The 21,169-nt window shown below is 44.8% G+C and overlaps 1 protein-coding gene across 6 annotated transcripts in view; it reads right to left on the bottom strand.

Annotated features, from left to right (window-relative positions):
* Nucleotides 1-18,829, bottom strand: part of FLNB (filamin B) — a 390,880-nt gene extending 372,051 nt beyond the window's left edge. For all 6 annotated transcript variants that reach the window (XM_075321342.1, XM_075321343.1, XM_075321337.1 and 3 more), the window contains exon 1: nucleotides 18,462-18,829. In XM_075321342.1, the coding sequence (XP_075177457.1) occupies nucleotides 18,462-18,753 (292 nt within the window). In that variant the 5' untranslated portion in view covers nucleotides 18,754-18,829. The remainder of the gene's footprint in view (nucleotides 1-18,461) is intronic.
* Between the last annotated feature and the right edge of the window lie 2,340 nt (nucleotides 18,830-21,169).

Genomic DNA, 21,169 nt, shown 5'->3' with positions numbered 1-21,169 from the left:
CCACGGAGGGAAGAAATAACAACAAAGCTGCTCCCAGTCACCGCTCCCGGGATCCCCATCTAGAGCAGCAGTGGGGTCACCAAAATCACCACAACCGTGGGTGGCGTCACGGACAATATCCATAATCAAAATCCCCACAACCAATCAATCCCCTTTTCACTCACGGGCGAGGAGCGCCGCTCGAGTCCCCGGGATCCGGCCCACCGCTCGAGCCACCACCGAGCAGCAGCAGCGGCAGCAGCAGCAGCCGGACCCGAGCAGTGGGAGAGCGCAGCGTCCCCTCCTCCGCCCGCAACAGTTCTTACACAGGGGCCCTTCTATCTGTCTTTGTCTGCCAGTGAGTAGAGGGGAGACATACAAAACTGCTGCAGAACTTCTGAATTTGAGGAGGATCTTGCCTATCAAACAGATGAAAAGCACCCTCTTGATCAGATGGGAGTTGTTTTTTATTTTGAAGACCCACACAAAAAAAAAAAAAAAAAATAAATAAATAAATAAATAAATAAATGATCACCCAAAAGAAAATGTTTTAATGACTCATGGTATACCGAAAAGAAAAAAATTTAAAATTTTAAAATGGATGCATATAAATATGCCACGATAATATTTAAAATATTAGGACCAATTAGCAGACCCTATTTTTTAAGTAAAAAGGTGCATTCAGACATCCGCATAAAGCAGACCAGGAGCGGACCACAATGCACTGACCGGACGCAGATTTCCTGACCCACTTGTGAAGTAATATATGAAGCCGTCACACTTGGGTTGGGAGGTCTACGGCCAATCCATACCCATTTGGTTAGTGGGATGTAACATTTATATATGAAGCTTAGTTTAGATCACATTGCAAAGCAAAGATATCACAGCTAATTAAAATTAAAAAAAAAAAAAAAAAAAAAAAAAAAAAAATTATATAAAAAAATATAATATATTATACAATATATATTATATATTATAATATAATATAAATAGATACTATATATTAGAATATATATTATAATATATATTATATAGTATATAATGTAATAAATATATACACATACATATATACACAAACACAAAAAACACACACATATACATATACATATACATGTAATTTTTACACACACTGCCCATAAAAATAAGGGGAACACTTAAACAACAAAATGGTATTTTAGTGTTTCCGTTATTTTTTTGAGCAGTATATAAAATTTATTTTTATTTTTTTTGTAGGGTTTTGGAAGAAATTATGGATATTAGGCACAGATTAAAGATTTATTAGTAGTATTAATAGTCCAATAATTTAACTAAAGAATAATCCCATTAATTATTCTGCCATATAAAATGGTTTCATTTATCAAGGATGGTGGGAAATTAAGCTTGTGTGCGGATGGGGGAGTATTTTTGGCCTGTTGAGATTATTTGGATGGTTATATTGGGGTTGTCAATGGAAAAGAGAACACAACTCACGACAAATCTTTACACTGACAACCAAACCAGAGGAGACCGGCACTGGGAGAGGACGTACATTACGGTGAATGGCCATCAATCACCGGTACGGCCCGCTCCAAGAAACAGCGAAAGATTCCCTATTTTTAATGAGTTAATATGGGTGTGAAGACAATCGGGTCTTCTCCAAACACAAAAAAAAGGAAGTTGTTTTTCAGAAGCAAAAAAAATGTTAAAGGTTTCTGTCAGTGAAACACTTCAGCTACCACACCCCGCAGCTCATGTTTATGAGGAGAACAGGGTTTGGGTGAGATCATTCCTGGCAAGGAACCTCGTCAATGATACACGTCAGGGGACGAGAGACTTGGAGCGACTCCTTAGACCTTACGGGTGTCCAGAAATGTTCCAAAACATGAACTTTTAGATGACTTACAGAGACACTGTAGTGTGGGATGTGGCAATGGATAACTTTCTTGCATCGTGTGATATTGTGTTTTTATTCTGCTACTAAGATTTATCTTTTGGGATGTGACGCCCTGGGCAAGCCAGGGGTCACAAGTCACAACATCACACGCACCCCACACTCCCAGCAGGTACACCTAGCTAACCCAAAATCCTTGTTGCCTTCCTCCAGGGGCTGATGTCCACACCAGGGGGTGGGCCAGGCGGTTGGCTCCGCCCACCGAGGAGTTCACAGCCCTGGAGGCGGGAGGAACCAGGCAGATAGAGTTTGGAGGAAGAAGTGGAAAGATGAGTTAGGGGAGTGGAAGTAGAAGGAAGTGGTAGAGGAGCTTAGGAGAGAAGCTGAAGTAAAGTGAAAAGAAACAGTTTGTAAAGCCTGAAGTTGGTCCGGGTGTGTGTCCCGGACAGTGACAGCAAGGTCAGCAGACGGCGGTGATAGTCTGCAGGGGGACTGCTCGGAGGTTGCTAGAAGGATCGCGGACGGGTGGTGACCCGGCGGTACCGGAGCAGTATACGAAGAACAGTCAGCACCAGGGCAGGGGCCTTTCGGATCCCGGCAAGGCTAGGAGTCGCCATAATTTGCCAAATCCGTCAGTGAAGGTGACGTCTGTCTCCTAACAACCAAGTCCCGATTGAAGGCAACAGCCCAACCGTGAAGGGGAGACACCGCCACCGCCAGGGCACCAGTTTCCCAGGGCCAGCGCCTGCGGGCAAGAGTAGAGCTCCTTCGGCCCAGCTTGAAGCCGAGGAGTGGGTAACCGGTGGGAACCCATCGCTACCAAAAGGACTTTACATAGGTGCAAAGAAGAGACCGTCACCGCTAACTGCAGGGAACATCAGCACCGTGAATTGTCCGAGGGACCCGTCCAACCAGCCGTTTGTTTACCGAGAACTGTGTCGTGTTTACTGGCTGAGCGAGTACCTCCGTGCTGTGCGGCACAGCGCTGCCCCTGCACCTCCACAGGCGCCATACCCGCCTGTCCACCATACCGATCCCATCACCGGGCCCCGGGAGCACCACAACCCCTACCCACGGAGGGCACATCAACAACTGGCTGCTCCAGACCATCACTCCCGGGCTCCCCATACAGAGCAGCGGTGGTGTTAACAAATCACCACAACCGTGGGTGGCGTCACGGACAATAGACTATCCCAACACCAATTCCCCTTTTCACTCACGGGCGAGGAGCGCCGCTTGAGTCCCCGGGATCCGGCCCATCGTTCGAGCCACCGAGCAGCGGCGGGCCGCAGCAGCCGCGGCAGCCGGACCCGAGCAGTGGGAGAGCGCGGCGTCCCCTCCTCCGCCCGCGACAGGGACATATCTAAACAGTCAACATCTTGATAATAAGGGTCTAATTGGAGAAGTTCAATGTAATCTGTAGTATCTGTTCTTCTTAAATTCCCCATAAATCATGGACGAACGCAAAAAAACATTGATTTCTATCCTTAGCACTCATTACATATTTGAAGGTTTAAGTTTTGGACAACAATATCAGCTTTTTATTGTGAATGGTCACTGAATATTTGGATAGTATCCCTGCTGTCTAATGTATATGGGATTCTATAATGTACAATGAATGATGTCAAATCTGTTACCGATATTGGTGGGATTGGACAATATCTAACATGTATGAGGGGGCCTTCCGAGTGGTCCCCTACAGGTGATGCTGGTGGAAGAGAAGGACCTGGTCTGTTGCATTTCAGGGACCGGTCCTTTCCCCCAGGAGATAGCCATTGCCAAACAATTCTGGCAGCATTCTTCGAGAACACAGGGACGGTAGGAAAGATAGAGATGGAAGAGGATCTTCTTGTGGAAAGAAAGAAATCTTAAACATTTTTTTGACACCTAATAGTAAAGGGTATGGGATGAATCAGGTCTTGATCCCAACCTTTATTGGCCCAATAATCGTTTGTATGGAGTTCCTGTAAGATACGTACACACTTGTTGCGTCATCTTGGAGGTTTCCCCCTCAGGCCATTTCCACAAGTCCAAACCTAACTAGAGATGAGTAGACCCGTGGAAGTTAGGTTTTGCGGGGGTTCAGTTGGACTTTAAAGTTCAGTTTAGGACCTGGACTTGACCAGAACTTGATCCCAGGGGAAGCAGACCTCATTAGAAGGCAATGAATGGGAAGTTCGGGTCTCCGCACATACAGCCAGCCATAAACAGAGCATTTCATGGGAGAGGGCAGGTTTGGTTTTGTTTTTTGTACACTACATCCGAAAACATTTGTACACCCAATGAGAGACAGACTACAAATGGCTCCCTGTGGCCCGAGCTACGAGTGTACCGGAGCACAGTGATGCTCGATCGAGTGGTTAGCATACGTAAAGCATCCACACTCTGAATCGGACACTAATTTTTTTTTGTAAAGTCAATGTTGGGTGCAAACCCCAAAACTTTACAATTGAGGTTCGCTCATCTCTTCGCCTAACCCGAACTCTAAAAGCCTCATATTTACCTAGAAGCTGTTGAGATTGGGTCAGGAAAACAGCGACCGGTCCGAAAGACCAACGTGACTCTGGCCTTATTCTGTAAGGGTCAAACACTTCTAAGACCTATAGGTTCTATTACTCCTCAATTAAAGGAATTTTCCGCTGACAATGCAGAAGAAATGCTATTGTAATCTTACAAGTATTTAACTCCTCGAGAGCCTTAGAATTACATGTTAGAACAACACATTTCTGATCCATTTTCGTTCACAAACAACTTTGTAGAAATTTCAGTCTTTTGTGTCAAGCAAGAAAATATTTGGATTTACTGCGGACTGGCAATTTTTTGACAGAAACCAAAGTTGGTTTCAGGCCGTTCTCCTCCCACCTCCTCAGGCGGGTCTCCATAGTAATGCTTGTTGGTGTTTATCAAAAACAACACGATATACACAGATTTGGAGAGAAATGTCACATACCACACGTCCATTACTCAGACTTGGCTATTTCCAGAAGAAAAGAAAAAAAAAAAAAAGACGACCAAAAGTGGTGTCTTATCGGTCGTCCTGGGACACTATATAGGGGACATTCCACCAAACTACACATGACACCCAAAAAGGGATAGATATGGAAAAAAAAAAAAAAAAAAAATTATAAATATATGATTCTTTTTTTCCTAGACAGAGCATACGTTTTCTCAATAGCAATAGTGTTGCAGTCCCACCCCATTTAAAGAGGTATATTGGTGTGACATTATAGGATTGGGTTGCGATGGTTATCAACTACAGATATTCGGGGATCCAGTGTTTTTGTTCTTCCCGGTCACAAGACCTCAATTAGGGCATATTAGAATGGAGTGGTGCATCATCATACACCACACACTGCCTAGTCTGGTGATCAGCGAGGGTCCTGGTGGTCAGTCCCTATCATCACACGCACTAGTACCTTCAAAGGTTGAGTTTGGTGATCAGGGAGGGTCCTGATGGTCAGTCCTCAACCCACCTATTATCACAAACTGCTGCCTTCAAAGGCTGAGTGTGGTGATCAGTGAGGGTCCGAGTGGTCAGTCCCCAGCCCACCCAATGTCCCACACTGCTGCCTTCAAAGGCTGAGTGTGGTGATCAGTGAGGGTCCGAGTGGTCAGTCCCCAGCCCACCCAATGTCCCACACTGCTGCCTTCAAAGGCTGAGTGTGGTGATCAGTGAGGGTCCGAGTGGTCAGTCCCCAACCCACCTAACATCACACACTGCTGCCTTCAAAGGCTGAGTGTGGTGATCAGTGAGGGTCCGAGTGGTCAGTCCCCAACCCACCTAACATCACACATTGCTTCCTTCAGAGGTCGAGTCTGTGGATCAGAGAAGGTCCCAACAGTGAGTGCCCAACCAACCTAACACACACTTCTGCGTTTGAAGGCTGAGTCTGATGATTAGTGAGGGTCCCGGAGGTCAGACCCCCAACCCGCCTAACATTTATGCCCTATCCAGTGGATAGGTGGAAAAAAAAAAAAAAAAGTTTTAGATTAAATGGGGTAGCACTGCAATGCCAAGTGTTTAAAGGAAAGAGTAGAGGCTTTTCTTAGTCACATAATGCATGTGGAAGAACCCAAACAAGCGAAATGTAAAAAATTAAAAAAGTATTCACTTTTACTGTCTCACCCCCATTCCAAATATAGCAAAAAAGGGAGATCCCCTGCTCAGGACCCCTCAAAGGGCGGCTCTCGCTTTGAAAGGCGAGATTCATCCGAGCATCATAGGGTGCGCCATTAATATCCTCTGATGTAAAATATATCTCCATCTCTCCCAACTGATCACTCATGACTAATGTATGGGCATTTCTGGAGGAAAGTCACAAAGTATTTAAGTATTTTTTTTATTTTATTTTTTTAATTGGATTATACTTGCATCTACAGCACCAAGATGTTCTGCAGCGCTTTACACACAGTCATAACTGTCCCTTATGGGGCTTGCAACCCAAATTCCCTTTGGAGATACATACTGATGCCAGGACACGGCAGTGTACTGTGCTGGTCTATGTTGTCTTAATAAAATAAAACCAATGGTCTACAAAAGGTCCAGAAGAAGACTAGCCCCAATTGGTTATCCTGTAGCACTCACTAATGTATGGGTTGTATAGATTATTTGTGAATTATCCCATGAGATCTTATGGAAGATAGTACACAACAGGACCTATGCTATTTAAAGACAAGGTGCCCATGTACTGGTTGGACCTTCAGGATCATTACCCCTGGTGGGCTTAATGAACCCAAGTTAGACAGTATATGATAATCAGAGATCTCACAATATAGACGTTAACCTCCATACTCTTTAGATAGCTGTTGGCCAAACCGTACTTCGGCCGGCAGCCATCTCTCAGATACATGCTCTACTAAGCGCTCCTGTGTTCTCAAAGAGCTCCTACCCGACATCTGTCAGTGGCTTTTCTTGCCAAGAACAAAAAGGATCAGTAATCCAAAACTAGACATGCCAGATTTTCATCTACCCAAACATCATCTGTTGATTAAGAATCAGTGGCAACCATACCCTAGATTGTTGGTCGGAACCTGTCGATATTGGCAAGGCCGGCCAACAATTGTCTAATATATAGTTGTCAAAAGCCTAAACAATTGCTATCGACTATGGAACCGTACCAGTATGCGGTTATCCAGATCGATTCTCACCAAGCTTCTGAAAGCCACTAAGATTTTCAACACTTTGCTGTTATCAATGTACTTTAGGTCATAGGTGACCACGCTATACATTGACCGTGCCGGTCGGCTACACGCAGATAAGTCACAGATTCTAATTACATTGCAATAGAAGCAATAAAACGACATGACATGTTCTCTAGAAAAAGCAGCTTGTTTATCAGTTTAGGAAAAGTGACCACACAATGCAAGAGGAATGTGACTGTCATTGCCGGTGTCACCGGTGGAGAGTCGGTATGTCAGGAATTTAGAAGCTCGAATATTTTGCCAACGTTAAACTATACCAGTATGTGAGTGACCTGAAGAATAACTTCAGGGGACGTAGGCTTCATCTAATGCCATTCAATCCATGCTTAGAATTAAATTTATAGGGGACATATTTCCAAATATTTATTAGGAGTATTCAGGATTTTAAGAAGGGCCTGGATGTCTTTCGTGATGTGTAATATTAGAAGTTATGGGGACTAGATTCCGTGATGGGGCGTTGAACAAGCCAACTAGCCAGATTGCCGTATGTGGAGAGAGTAAGGAATTTTTCCCCTAAGGGATGAATCAGACGGACGTATACCTTAGAAAAGAATCGCAACGCAATGCTCAGACTGGCCGGCAGCTCTCCTGACCTGAGCATGACAACATGTATTTCTATGCAGCTGTCACACTCAGATCAGGTGAGCTGTCGGCCAGTCTAAGCCTTGCGTTGCGATTCCTGTCCAAGTTATATGACTATCTGATTCAATTATCTTCTGCCTCGTGGGGTTTTTGCCTTCCTCTGGATCTGTGGTTCCCAAACTGCAGTCTTCACGACACCCAACACATCATGTTTTCAGAACTTCCTTAGTATTGCACAGGTGATGCCTTGACAATGATTGTTCAATGCTTAGGAAATCTGGAAAACATGACCTGTTGGAGGCCCATAGTTTGCGAAACACTGCTCTGTATCATCAGGTTGGCATATAGGTTGAACGCTATGGACTTCTTTAAGATTTAGTTAAATCAAAAAATAAAACAGAAAGTCCTGGGCATGGACCAGTGACCTCATCACTTCTGGTGACATCACAACGTGAGCTCTTCAGTTTATTAGATAAGAGTAAAGTGGAAAGAGGAAAATAATATAGTTCATAGACAAATGGAGATGGGGCTTCTACTGGAACCCATCATCTGGTGAATGGAGGACCTTAACGTGGTCTCTGGTGGCAATATCCAAATGTTATACAAGTGTTTTCTGATTCCGTTATTTGTTTGGCTACATCGAGTGTCTCATACAGACTCCATTACCTATTGCATGTTACTGGTCTACTATGATTTCAATACCTTATGGCTATATTCAGGTGGTGCAGATAGCAGATGGGGGGGGGGGGGGGGGGGGAACAAAAAAAAAAAAAAAAACCCGAACAAGAGATCCAAATTAAAATGCTGTTAAAATTCTAGTTAAAATTTTTGTATCAAAATCATCATGTATGGTTGTAACTTCAGTGCACATATCAAATAAATGACCCACAATGTAACGTATTCTGGAGCTGCACGCGGCCTCTTTAAGTGGAAGCATTTTTTACGTTTTCGACAGTAGAACAGACATACAAAGGTGATTATTTTAGGCAGCGTGTTTGCTATTGTGTCATGAGGATAGTTTCTCCGGCCTGTTCCTTATCAGCACAGAACAGGCCTAAAGTAGCTCGTTGTTTCAACGCCCACATTTGTACAGAGCAAAGTCCGGAGAGACTACAGAAAGCGCGCACATCTACACAATGCATCACGCCTGATCCTCAGCAAAACTAATGGAGCAGAAATGCCAAAATACTGCGCCCAGGGAACAGAAAATAGTGATTGACAAACCGCGATCTCCACCAGAGGACCTCGTAATGGCGCCCGATTGCCAAGATATTCTCCATTAGAGGCAATGCTCATAGTGGACAATACCTCCATATTATGGCAGCTGATTAACCATTTTCTTTTGCAATTGCATACAAATAGAGTTGAGTATTTAACTATTCGTACTCTCTATACTCGTAACGAGTATTGTCTAATTCTTGCGTATTCGTTCCGAACAGTGTGTGCAATGCAAGCCAATGGGGAAAACTGGCAAAGTAATGAGTAACCCGAAATCGGCACTATTTGCTACTCGCAGGATTAGTGCGGCATTTGGGTTACTTGTTACATTGCGAGTATTCCTCATTGACTTGCATTGCACACACTGTTCGGAACGAATACGCGAGTAGTAGACAGTACTCGTTATGAGTATAGAGTATGAATAGTTAGCTACTCGCTCAACTACATACAAAGCCTAGAAATTAGAGTCATATCAGGGACAATGGAGCTCTCAAAGATTTCTGTGCCTGCTCGATTTAAGAAATACGGACACACAGTATATAATGTTCTTCGATGACAAATTCTCGCCATCGTTCACAGGGGGCGGCACATGCGCAGGCTCTATAGTCCAGCTCTCACCATCATAGATAGAGATACATGCATTATGCATCTTAATGGATCCCGATGGAATCCTGCGGAGTGCATTTTTTCACATCAACAAAAAAACGCTACATTGCGCGTTCCTCCCGCCCGACGGTCAGTCATTAAACAACTGATGCGCCACGGGGTGGATGCAACGCAAGACCATCAGTGGCAATCCGCCCTTAGTAGAAGTCTATGAAGAACAAACCGATTCCTGCAACGGTTACCGTAATTCCTCAAGGAGGCGGATTGCAACGGATGCCGCACAACGCAAGTGTGAAAGTGACCTTAGATGTTGGGGAACTGCATTTTTTTGGTTGTTTTTTTTCCCCCCTACAGACTTCCATGCGGAGCCTGAAAAATGGATGCAAAAATTGCAGATGCATTTAAGCTGAAAAATCGTACCATCAAAAGAAAAAAATTGCAACACAGCAGATTGCTTTACTGCACACATTTAGATGTGGATGTCTTCATGTGACAACATGGATTTCTGGCGGCATGGTGGCTCAGTGGTTAGCACTGCAGTCTTGTGGTGGCTCAGTGGTTAGCACTGCAGTCTTTTGGTGGCTCAGTGGTTAGCACTGTATGGTGGCTCAGTGGTTAGCACTGCAGTCTTTTGGTGGCTCAGTGGTTAGCACTGCAGTCTTGTGGTGGCTCAGTGGTTAGCACTGTATGGTGGCTCAGTGGTTAGCACTGCAGTCTTGCAGCGCTGGGGTCCTGGGTTCAAATCCCACCAAGGACAACATCTGCAAGGAGTTTGTATGTTCTCCCCGTTTTTGCGTGGGTTTCCTCCCGGTACTCCGGTTCCCTCCCACACTCCAAAAGACATACAGATAGGGACTCTAGATTGTGAGCCCCAATGGGGACAGTGTTGCCAATGTATGTAAAGCGCTGCGGAATTAATAGCGCTATATAAATGAATAAAATTAATTATTATTATATTATTATTATTATTATTATTATTATTCCTTAGATTTCAATGTAAGCCCATACCATGCTTAACTTTTACCATTAGAACCTGTTCACACCAATATTGTATTTTTTGTTTTGATTCAATGAGTTATTTTTAAACATTTCCAAAAAGTTCATACACCCATTTTGATTGGTCAAATAAAGCCAAATGATTTGGGTAACTATTCACGCTGGAGCTTCTGCAATGTGTAATGCGCAGACGACAGAATCCGGACGCATCTATGGATCTTTTTGCAGGTTGAGCACTTGTTTTAGTCCATTGGTTGTAATATTACAGGCATGAATATGTTGCAATTGTTGGTTTTGGGAAGGAGAGACACGATTTGCATGGTTTTTTTTTTTTTTTAAATAAAACCGTCACGGGTTATGTTTGTGCTGCACTAGAACACGTAGGTGTGAATGACCATCATTAGGGGAATGGGCTATATGGAAAGTCACTTTATAGCGTCCTTCCTCTATTAACACGTTTCTGCAGACTTCAAGAAGTTTTTACTGAGTGACCGTCCTAGACATTTATTGTTGAGGGTCCGGCTTCTCCAACCATCAATGAGCTGTTACCACCTTGTCCGGCCATATATTCCTCCTGTAGGAGCTGTTGAGGGGAAATGTAGCATTTTATGGCCAACACTCAAAGGAAAGGCCAACAATGTAACGCTTGGTCTGGCAAAGGGGCTCCGGGAGCATCGAGCTGATTGAACCGATGCACATCTTAGTAGGTCCTATCTATACCCAAAACTAAGACCAGGTCCAAAGAACAAGCCCAAAAATTGGCCATTTTTCATCCAAAAAAAAAAAAAAAAAAAAATATATAAAAAAGAAAAAAAACATTTTAACATTTTTCACCCATATGTGCGTTTTGTACATGGATTTGGCCTCCAGATTTCACACAAGCAATTTAATAATAAGGCAAAATAGTCACTCACATTAATTGTAATGAAAAAACACAACAGGTAACCCATATGTGATCCATTTTTTTATGCACCCATTAACTTTTAATGGACGAATATGGATTTATTTCACAAAGAGACATCGTTCCTTGAGTAAAAACATTCATGGATTTTTTTTGACACGTGAATTTTCTATCATTTTTGGGAAATGAGGTTACAGCTCGCAAATTGCCCATTACACCAGGGGTGGAGGCGTCATTGGCGCAACTAAGGCTGGTTTCACACATCCGGCTTTTCGCCGGTTTGCAGGATCCGGCGCTCTCCCATACAGTGACTACAGTACAGTGACAGCGCAACAAGCGCCGGTCACGTGCTGTCATGTGACCGGCGCATGTGACCCGGAAGTTACAGCGCTGTCACTGTACTGGATTGTCTGTACGGGAGAGCGCCGGATCCGGCAAACCGGCGAAAAGCCGGATGTGTGAAACCGGCCTTAGGCTGTGTGCATGTTGCATTTTATCATGCGTTTACGCAGCGTTTTGGATGCTTTTTGAAACGCACATGCAGTGACAAAACGCTGCAGTTTGTCAAACCAGAACGCAACGTGCACACATACCCTAAGGCTGTGTGCACACTGAGTTTTTGGCTTGCAAATTTTCACACATCTGCAAGGAAATTCTTATTTCAGCAAAGTCTATGAGAATCCTAAAGTGCTGTGCACACTAAGGCTATGTGTCCACGGTAGAATGTACCTGCGGATTTTTCTGCATGAAAATCCGCACCTTATTTTTGCCGCGGATTTACCGCGGATTTTTTTATTTTTTTCCCCATTCTATACCCAAAATCCGCAACAATAATTGACATGCTGCAGATTTTTCCGGATCAAAATCCGCGGCAAATCCGCCGCGGAAAAATCCGCAGCATGGACACAGCATTTCCAAAATGCCATTGAAATGGCTTGGAAGTGCCGCTGCTGCAGATTTTCGGCAAATCCGCGGCAAAATCCGCGGTAAATCCGCAGCGTGGGCACATAGCCTTAGGATTTGTTTCATGTCAATTCTTCCAGCGTTATCCCCATTGAAAGTAATGAGGAAAAAAAATAAAATTATAAAATTGAGGGAAAAATGTGTTTTTTTCCTGCCAGAAAATGTAGATTAGGCTAGTTTCACACTTGCGTTCAGCGCATTCCGTCACTATGGAGAATAGCGCAGTCCATTAACGCACTGCGCTATTCTCCATAGACTTGTATGGACGACGCACAGTAATGCAAGTGTCTGCGTTGCATCCGCTGGACGACGCAGCGTCGTTATTTTGACGCTGCGTCGGGCGGATGGAGCGCAGCATGTAACGTTTTTCTGCACTTGGCGGTGTGTCAAAAAAACGCAACCTGCAGGAATCCGTTGGTGTCCGTTGTTTTTATAATGGACGCCTATGGTGGCGGATTCAGTTAGAATGTGTCAGTTGACGGATTCCGTTAACGCAGCTGTCTTTACACAACTGCGCATGCTCAGATGTGTAAAGTCAAGGAAAAAAAAAAAAACTACAACAGATTGCGTTATTTTGTACGATCTGTAGCATGCGTTGTGCCACTATATGCAACGCGTCCGTTGCATGCGTCACACAACGCAATGCTACGGATCCCGTCCAACGCAAGTGTGAAACTAGCCTTCGGGGCAGAAATTTCTGCAGCGTGTGCACATAGTGTGGGGGTTGGGGCCCATCTCCACCATCAGAACTGGTGTAATTTTCTATCATGATGAGCTCTTGGACTGCGGAGGGCACATATAGGGTACGTGCGCACGCTGCAGAAATGAAATTTTGTCCAATAAATACTGTACCTTGTGGCTGAAAAAAAAAACAAAAAACAAAAAACAAAAAAACACGCATTGAAAATTGCATGCGTTTTTTGTGCCATTTCTTGTGAATTCAATGCTTGAAAGGGCAAAAAAAAAAAAAAAAAAAAAAAAAAAAAAAATGGACCAACAATTGACACGCTGCTTCTTTTTTCTGCACCAAAAACTACAAGGAAAAAAGTAGTAACGTGTGCACAGCACTTCACAACTTTGCTGGGATATGGATACACATGCAGATTTGGGCAACAAACTGCACGAAAAACTGCACCGCGCACACAGGGCCATGTTGTTCTTGCACAAGGGCCTCTTTCACACATCAGTTTTCTGCCATCAGTCACAATCCGTTGTTTTGTGAGAAAAAAAACGGATCCAGCGCTGGATCCATTTTTTTTCTCATTGACTTGCATTAGCGACGGATGGCCTCGCGTTTCATCCGTTGTGTGACGGATCAGTTGAAAAATGTTTGTCCGGCCGACGGAACTGACGTCCACAGTAAAGTTTTTTGTGTGCGTCGAAAAAACGGACAACATCTGTCGTTTGTTATAATGGAAGGCCATGGGCGCAGGATCCGTCGCAATCTGTCAAATGATGCATTAAAGCGACGGATTCCGTTTTTTACTAACCGAGCATGCTCAGATGTGTATATTCCTTTCTGGTCAGTCTCTCGCTCGTCCGGGATGAGTTGGGTTCATAAAAGGTTTTCAATTGCAAATAACCTTTGTTATGAAAAAAAAGTAACACAACGGATCAGGTTGTTTTTTTTACCGGATCCGTCGCATCAGTTTTACCACAATCTGTGACGGATCCGTCTCATCAGTCACACAACAGATTGCGACTGATGGAAAAAAACTGGTGTGAAAGAGGCGCAATATAACTTATTTCCTAAGGTTTTCTACCCGCTTTTTGTGGAGCGCTGCCCCAAGTCCAATCCAGTATCGCTTCATGTGCGCAGAGCTGTGGGATATGGCGCATGCGGTGCTTACATGTAATTTCTTAGGCTAGGTTCACACTTCCGTTGTTTTGCTTCCGTCAGGTTCACCGTTGCGACGCAATAACGGATCCGTCTTTTTTGAGATGTCAACTGACGCAACGGATGTGTAATTTCACAGGATTCCATTCACAGGAATCCTGTGAAAAAACTGATCCGTCGCGTCCGTTACATCCATTGTGCGTCCGTTCTTTGACGGATTTGTCGTGATCCGGTTGTGTTTGGGACAGCCCAGTGGGAGTGCCAGACATGTGGGCATGCTCAGTAGAGCATGACGGAATCCAGCGCCATAGACATCCATTATAGCTTGTGACGGATGGCGACACCTGCGGAGTCCGTTTTTTTTGCCGCTCCAAAAAACGTTACATTCAGTGTTGCTCCCGCCTGACGGTCAGTCACTAAACGACTGATCCGTTAAGCAGCGGATGCAATGTAAGGTCATCAGTTACAATCCATCACTAAGGCTAGTTTCACACTTGCGTTCAGCGCATTCCGTCACTATGGAGAATAGCGCAGTCCGTTAACGGACCGCGCTATTCTCCATAGAGTTGTATGGACGACGCACTGTAATGCAAGTGTCTGCGTTGCATCCGCTGGACGACGCAGCGGCGTTATTTTGACGCTGCGTCTAGCGGATTGAACGCAGCATGTAACGTTTTTCTGCGCTTGGCGGAGTGTCAAAAAAACGCAACCTGCAGGAATCCGTTAGGCGTCCGTTGTTTTTATAATGGACGCCTATGGTGGCGGATTCCGTTAGAATGCGTCATTTGACGGATTCCGTTAACGCAGCTGACTTTACACAACTGCGCATGCTCAGATGTGTAAAGTCAAGGAAAAAAAAAACTACAACGGATTGCGTTATTTTGTACGATCTGTAGCATGTGTTGTGCCACTATATGCAACGCGTCCGTTACATCCGTCACACAACGCAATGCTACGGATCCCGTCCAACGCAAGTGTGAAACCAGCCTAATAGAAGTCTATGGGGAAAAACTGGATTCCTGCAAAAATTTTTGCAGGACACCGTAATTCTTCAAGGCGACGGATTGTGACTGATGCAAAACAACGGAAGTGTGAACCTAGCCTTAAGTGCTTAGTGAATCCGCACCATTTTTGCTATGAAATATCTACGTGAACTTGAAGTGCAGATCAATCAGATTTGTTTTCTGCGGCGCTGATCATCGCTCGATATTCCCAGAAGGAGGAGATCATAATCTTACTATGCTAATCTCAAGGGCCTTATTACATTCATGACAAACATAAGAAGGATTGTTCCTGATAATGAGAATATATCCCGGATGGCACAGTGCTGGCGCCATCAGATATTCCATGCTTCCGAGGCTTCGTAGAGCCGCACCTGCCCTGGACCTCTGCTGTGTACCTGCACCGGCCACACCCTGCCTCACCTGTACACGGCCCTGTGGCTGCAAAACACCTAAAACACAACAACAAGACCCAAACAAAAGGCTCCATAACAATGCCCGACATCAGACGGAGGTCACGGAGAAGCAGCAGAACACAATACGACAGGTGCACGCGGTCCCGCCTGCAAAGCACCCCACCGTACAGGCCACCGGGCTACCAACACCTTATAGGAAACACACATAATATAAACCATAGAATGAAACAATCCAGAAAAGACAATGGAGCAGCCCAAAGTGTTACAATGTCACAAGGCAGGAGGAACAAAACCCAAAAGTCACTTATTGTTAACCCTTTCAGTTTGAGACGTGAAGTGAACACTGCAGAAATGAATGAACTCTCGTCTCGCAGAGGAGCATCGCTCACGTCATGTAACCCGGGGTCCCCCAGCTCCAGTCCTCAGGATTCCGGGGTTCCCCAGCTCCAGTCCTCAGGATTCCGGGGTCCCCCAGCTCCAGTCCTCAGGATTCCGGGGTCCCCCAGCTCCAGTCCTCAGGATTCCGGGGTCCCCCAGCTCCAGTCCTCAGGATTCCGGGGTTCTCTCCGGTGCAGGTGATTACATTATCACTGTGCAATACTAAGGAAATCCTGAAAACATGCCCTGCTGGTGGCTCCTGAGGACTGGACACATTGATGGACCTGGTCTATGTCTAGAGGTGCACATGTCGCTAGGTAGAGTAAAGGCATGCAGTGAAATAACTAGTTTTGGTAAATCTGCACCTCCAAAACCCAAACTGGGTGCAGTATATAAGCATTGCCATTCATACCTATGTATATAAGCATTGCCATTCATACCTATGGATAGAAGCATTGTCGTTCATACCTATGGATAGAAGCATTGTCGTTCATACCTATGGATAGAAGCATTGTCGTTCATACCTATGGATAGAAGCATTGTCGTTCATACCTATGGATAGAAGCATTGTCGTTCATACCTATGGATAGAAGCATTGTCGTTCATACCTATGGATAGAAGCATTGTCGTTCATACCTATGGATAGAAGCATTGTCGTTCATACCTATGGATAGAAGCATTGTCGTTCATACCTATGGATAGAAGCATTGTCGTTCATACCTATGGATAGAAGCATTGTCGTTCATACCTATGGATAGAAGCATTGTCGTTCATACCTATGGATAGAAGCATTGTCGTTCATACCTATGGATAGAAGCATTGTCGTTCATACCTATGGATAGAAGCATTGTCGTTCATACCTATGGATAGAAGCATTGTCGTTCATACCTATGGATAGAAGCATTGCCGTTCATACCTATGTATATAAGCATTGCCATTCATACCTATGTATAGGAGCATTGTCGTTCATACCTATGTATAGAAGCATTGCCATTCATACCTATGTATAGAAGCATTGCCATTCATACCTATGTATAGAAGCATTGCCATTCATACCTATGTATAGAAGCATTGTCGTTCATACCTATGTATAGAAGCATTGCCATTCATACCTATGTATAGAAGCATTGCCATTCATACCTATGTATAGAAGCATTGCCATTCATACCTATGTATAGAAGCATTGCCATTCATACCTATGTATAGAAGCATTGCCATTCATACCTATGTATAGAAGCATTGTCGTTCATACCTATGTATAGAAGCATTGTCGTTCATACCTATGCATAGAAGCATTGTCGTTCATACCTATGCATAGAAGCATTGTCGTTCATACCTATGGATAGAAGCATTGCCATTCATACCTATGTATAGAAGCATTGCCGTTCATACCTATGTATAGAAGCATTGCCATTCATACCTATGTATAGAAGCATTGCCATTCATACCTATGGATAGAAGCATTGTCGTTCATACCTATGGATAGAAGCATTGCCGTTCATACCTATGGATAGAAGCATTGCCGTTCATACCTATGGATAGAAGCATTGCCGTTCATACCTATGTATAGAAGCATTGCCGTTCATACCTATGTATAGAAGCATTGTCGTTCATACCTATGTATAGAAGCATTGTCGTTCATACCTATGTATAGAAGCATTGTCGTTCATACCTATGTATAGAAGCATTGTCGTTCATACCTATGTATAGAAGCATTGTCGTTCATACCTATGTATAGAAGCATTGTCGTTCATACCTATGTATAGAAGCATTGTCGTTCATACCTATGTATAGAAGCATTGTCGTTCATACCTATGTATAGAAGCATTGTCGTTCATACCTATGTATAGAAGCATTGTCGTTCATACCTATGTATAGAAGCATTGCCATTCATACCTATGGATAGAAGCATTGTCGTTCATACCTATGGATAGAAGCATTGTCGTTCATACCTATGTATAGAAGCATTGTCGTTCATACCTATGTATAGAAGCATTGTCGTTCATACCTATGGATAGAAGCATTGCCGTTCATACCTATGGATAGAAGCATTGCCGTTCATACCTATGTATAGAAGCATTGCCGTTCATACCTATGTATAGAAGCATTGTCGTTCATACCTATGTATAGAAGCATTGTCGTTCATACCTATGTATAGAAGCATTGTCGTTCATACCTATGTATAGAAGCATTGTCGTTCATACCTATGTATAGAAGCATTGTCGTTCATACCTATGTATAGAAGCATTGTCGTTCATACCTATGGATAGAAGCATTGTCGTTCATACCTATGGATAGAAGCATTGTCGTTCATACCTATGGATAGAAGCATTGTCGTTCATACCTATGCATAGAAGCATTGCCATTCATACCTATGTATAGAAGCATTGTCGTTCATACCTATGTATAGAAGCATTGTCGTTCATACCTATGGATAGAAGCATTGCCGTTCATACCCATGGATAGAAGCATTGTCGTTCATACCTATGTATAGAAGCATTGTCGTTCATACCTATGGACACCAGCTTGATGTTCTCCTTGTCCAGGAACTCCAGCGCCACGGACACGTTCTCCAGCTGCATCTGGCTGAAGGTGGGCCTCTGGTGGTACTTTCTGTACATCCTCTTCTGGCTCAGCACCTCCAGGAGGGCGATCAGTCGCAGCCCGTCGCTCAGGTCGGTCTGCAGGTTGCCGATCCTCTTGTTGACGCACTTCAGGTGCTCGTTGCACCAGCGGGTGAAGGTGTTCTGCTGGATCTTCTTCCACGGGGCGTCCTCCGCCAGGTCCTTCTCGGTCACCGGCATTGTACACCGCGCTGCTGTGTGCGGGAGATACGGGGCGAGCTGCTGTGAGAGTGAATGTGAGGGCTCCTGGCGCTGCTCCTTCTGCTCATGTGCGGAGCGGCTCCTCCCCCCCAGGTCCTCCTCCACTTCTCCGGTCATCGCTGCCATCTACCGGGAGCCAAGCAGCGTCTCCGGTCTCCTCAGATTGACACAAAGTTTCTCTACTATATGTAGAGATTCCGCTCCTCTCTCCTCCGGGCTGATCATTCCTCCTCAATTCACGGGAAAAATGCCTTCAGTGAATACAGATATTTCCATTACTGAGATAGGAGATGATAATTGGTGTTTAGGGGCCGCTCAGTGGTTAGCACTGCAGTCTTGCGGTGGCTCAGTGGTTAGCACTGCAGTCTTGCGGTGGCTCAGTGGTTAGCACTGCAGTCTTGCGGTGGCTCAGTGGTTAGCACTGCAGGCTTGTGGTGGCTCAGTGGTTAGCGCTGCAGTCTTGTGGTGGCTCAGTGGTTAGCGCTGCAGACTTGTGGTGGCTCAGTGGTTAGCGCTGCAGTCTTGTGGTGGCTCAGTGGTTAGCGCTGCAGTCTTGTGGTGGCTCAGTGGTTACCGCTGCAGTCTTGTGGCTCAGTGGTTAGCTCTTCAGTCTTGTGGTGGCTCAGTGGTTAGCACTGTAGTATTGTAGTGGCTCAGTAGTTAGCACTGCAGCTTTGTGGTGGCTCAGTGGTTAGCACTGCAGTCTTGTGGCTCAGTGGTTAGCGCTTCAGTCTTGTGGTGGCTCAGTGGTTAGCACTGTAGTATTGTGGTGGCTCAGTAGTTAGCACTGCAGCTTTGTGGTGGCCCAGTGGTTAGCACTGTAGTATTGTGGTGGCTCAGTAGTTAGCACTGCAGTTTTGTGGTGGCCCAGTGGTTAGCACTGTAGTCTTGTGGTGGCTCAGTAGTTAGCACTGCAGTTTTGTGGTGGCCCAGTGGTTAGCACTGTAGTCTTGTGGTGGCTCAGTGGTTAACACTGTAGTCTTGTGGCTCAGTGGTTAGCGCTTCAGTCTTGTGGTGGCTCAGTGGTTAGCACTGTAGTATTGTGGTGGCTCAGTAGTTAGCACTGCAGCTTTGTGGTGGCCCAGTGGTTAGCACTGTAGTATTGTGGTGGCTCAGTAGTTAGCACTGCAGTTTTGTGGTGGCCCAGTGGTTAGCACTGTAGTCTTGTGGTAGCTCAGTGGTTAGCACTGTAGTCTTGTGGTGGCTCAGTAGTTAGCACTGCAGTTTTGTGGTGGCCCAGTGGTTAGCACTGTAGTCTTGTGGTGGCTCAGTGGTTAGCACTGTAGTCTTGCAGCGCTGGGGTCCTGGGTTCAAATCCCACCAAGGACACCATCTGCAAGGAGTTTGTATGTTCTCCCCATGTTTGCGTGGGAATTTAGATTGTGAGCCCCAATGGGGACAGTGTCGCCATTGTATGTAAAGGGCTGCGGAATTAACAGCGCTATATAAATGAATAAATATTATTATAATATGTTTCTGAAGGTCTGTGGATAGTCGTAGCTGTCAGGGCAGCAGATTATCCTCTGTCCGGACCCGTTGGTCGCCAGATTGTATATTTTGACCAAATCATCAACTCAGTCCTCATGTTTTGTCATCCAGACCCTGCAATATTAGAGGGGGGAATTGAGGTGTCTTTCCCTATGGGGGGTGCACTTACAGACTGCTGGGCAGCCCCCCTGATCTAATAGTATGGGTGTAATCTGGATGGTGCACTACACGTATCTGTCTGACTGGCACCTTATACAAGCCTTATCTGAGCATCTAAACTACTACCACCCCCATCTGTGAATAGTAGGGTGCGAGTGGTTGTTTTATCAGGGTTTTGCAACATTGCTGCCTCCATCTTTTATCATGGGGATCTGCTGCATCCTGCAGTGCATTAGTAACGTGGCCGGATACTGGAAAGTGTTGCTGCATGCTGTGGTGCATTAGTAACGTGGCCGGATATTGGTTAGTGTTGCTGCATGCTGTGGTGCATTAGTAACGTGGCCTGATATTGGTTAGTGTTGCTGCATATTGTGCATTAGTAACGTGACCGGATATTGGTCAGTGTTGCTGCATGCTGTGGTGCATTAGTAACGTGGCCTGATATTGGTTAGTGTTGCTGCATATTGTGCATTAGTAACGTGACCGGATATTGGTCAGTGTTGCTGCATGCTGTGGTGCATTAGTAACGTGACCGGATATTGGTTAGTGTTGCTGCATGCTGTGGTGCATTAGTAACGTGACCGGATATTGGTTAGTGTTGCTGCATATTGTGGTGCATTAGTAACGTGGCTGGATATTGGTTAGTGTTGCTGCATATTGTGGTGCATTAGTAACGTGGCCTGATATTGGGAAGTGTTGCTGCATATTGTGGTGCATTAATAACGTGGCCAGATATTTGTAGGTGTTG

This window comes from Anomaloglossus baeobatrachus, chromosome 8, assembly GCF_048569485.1.
Source record: "Anomaloglossus baeobatrachus isolate aAnoBae1 chromosome 8, aAnoBae1.hap1, whole genome shotgun sequence".
Taxonomy (NCBI): Eukaryota; Metazoa; Chordata; class Amphibia; order Anura; family Aromobatidae; genus Anomaloglossus; species Anomaloglossus baeobatrachus.
The sequence above is the reverse complement of the archived record's forward strand: the minus strand, read 5'-3'. Positions and strand labels throughout refer to the sequence as shown.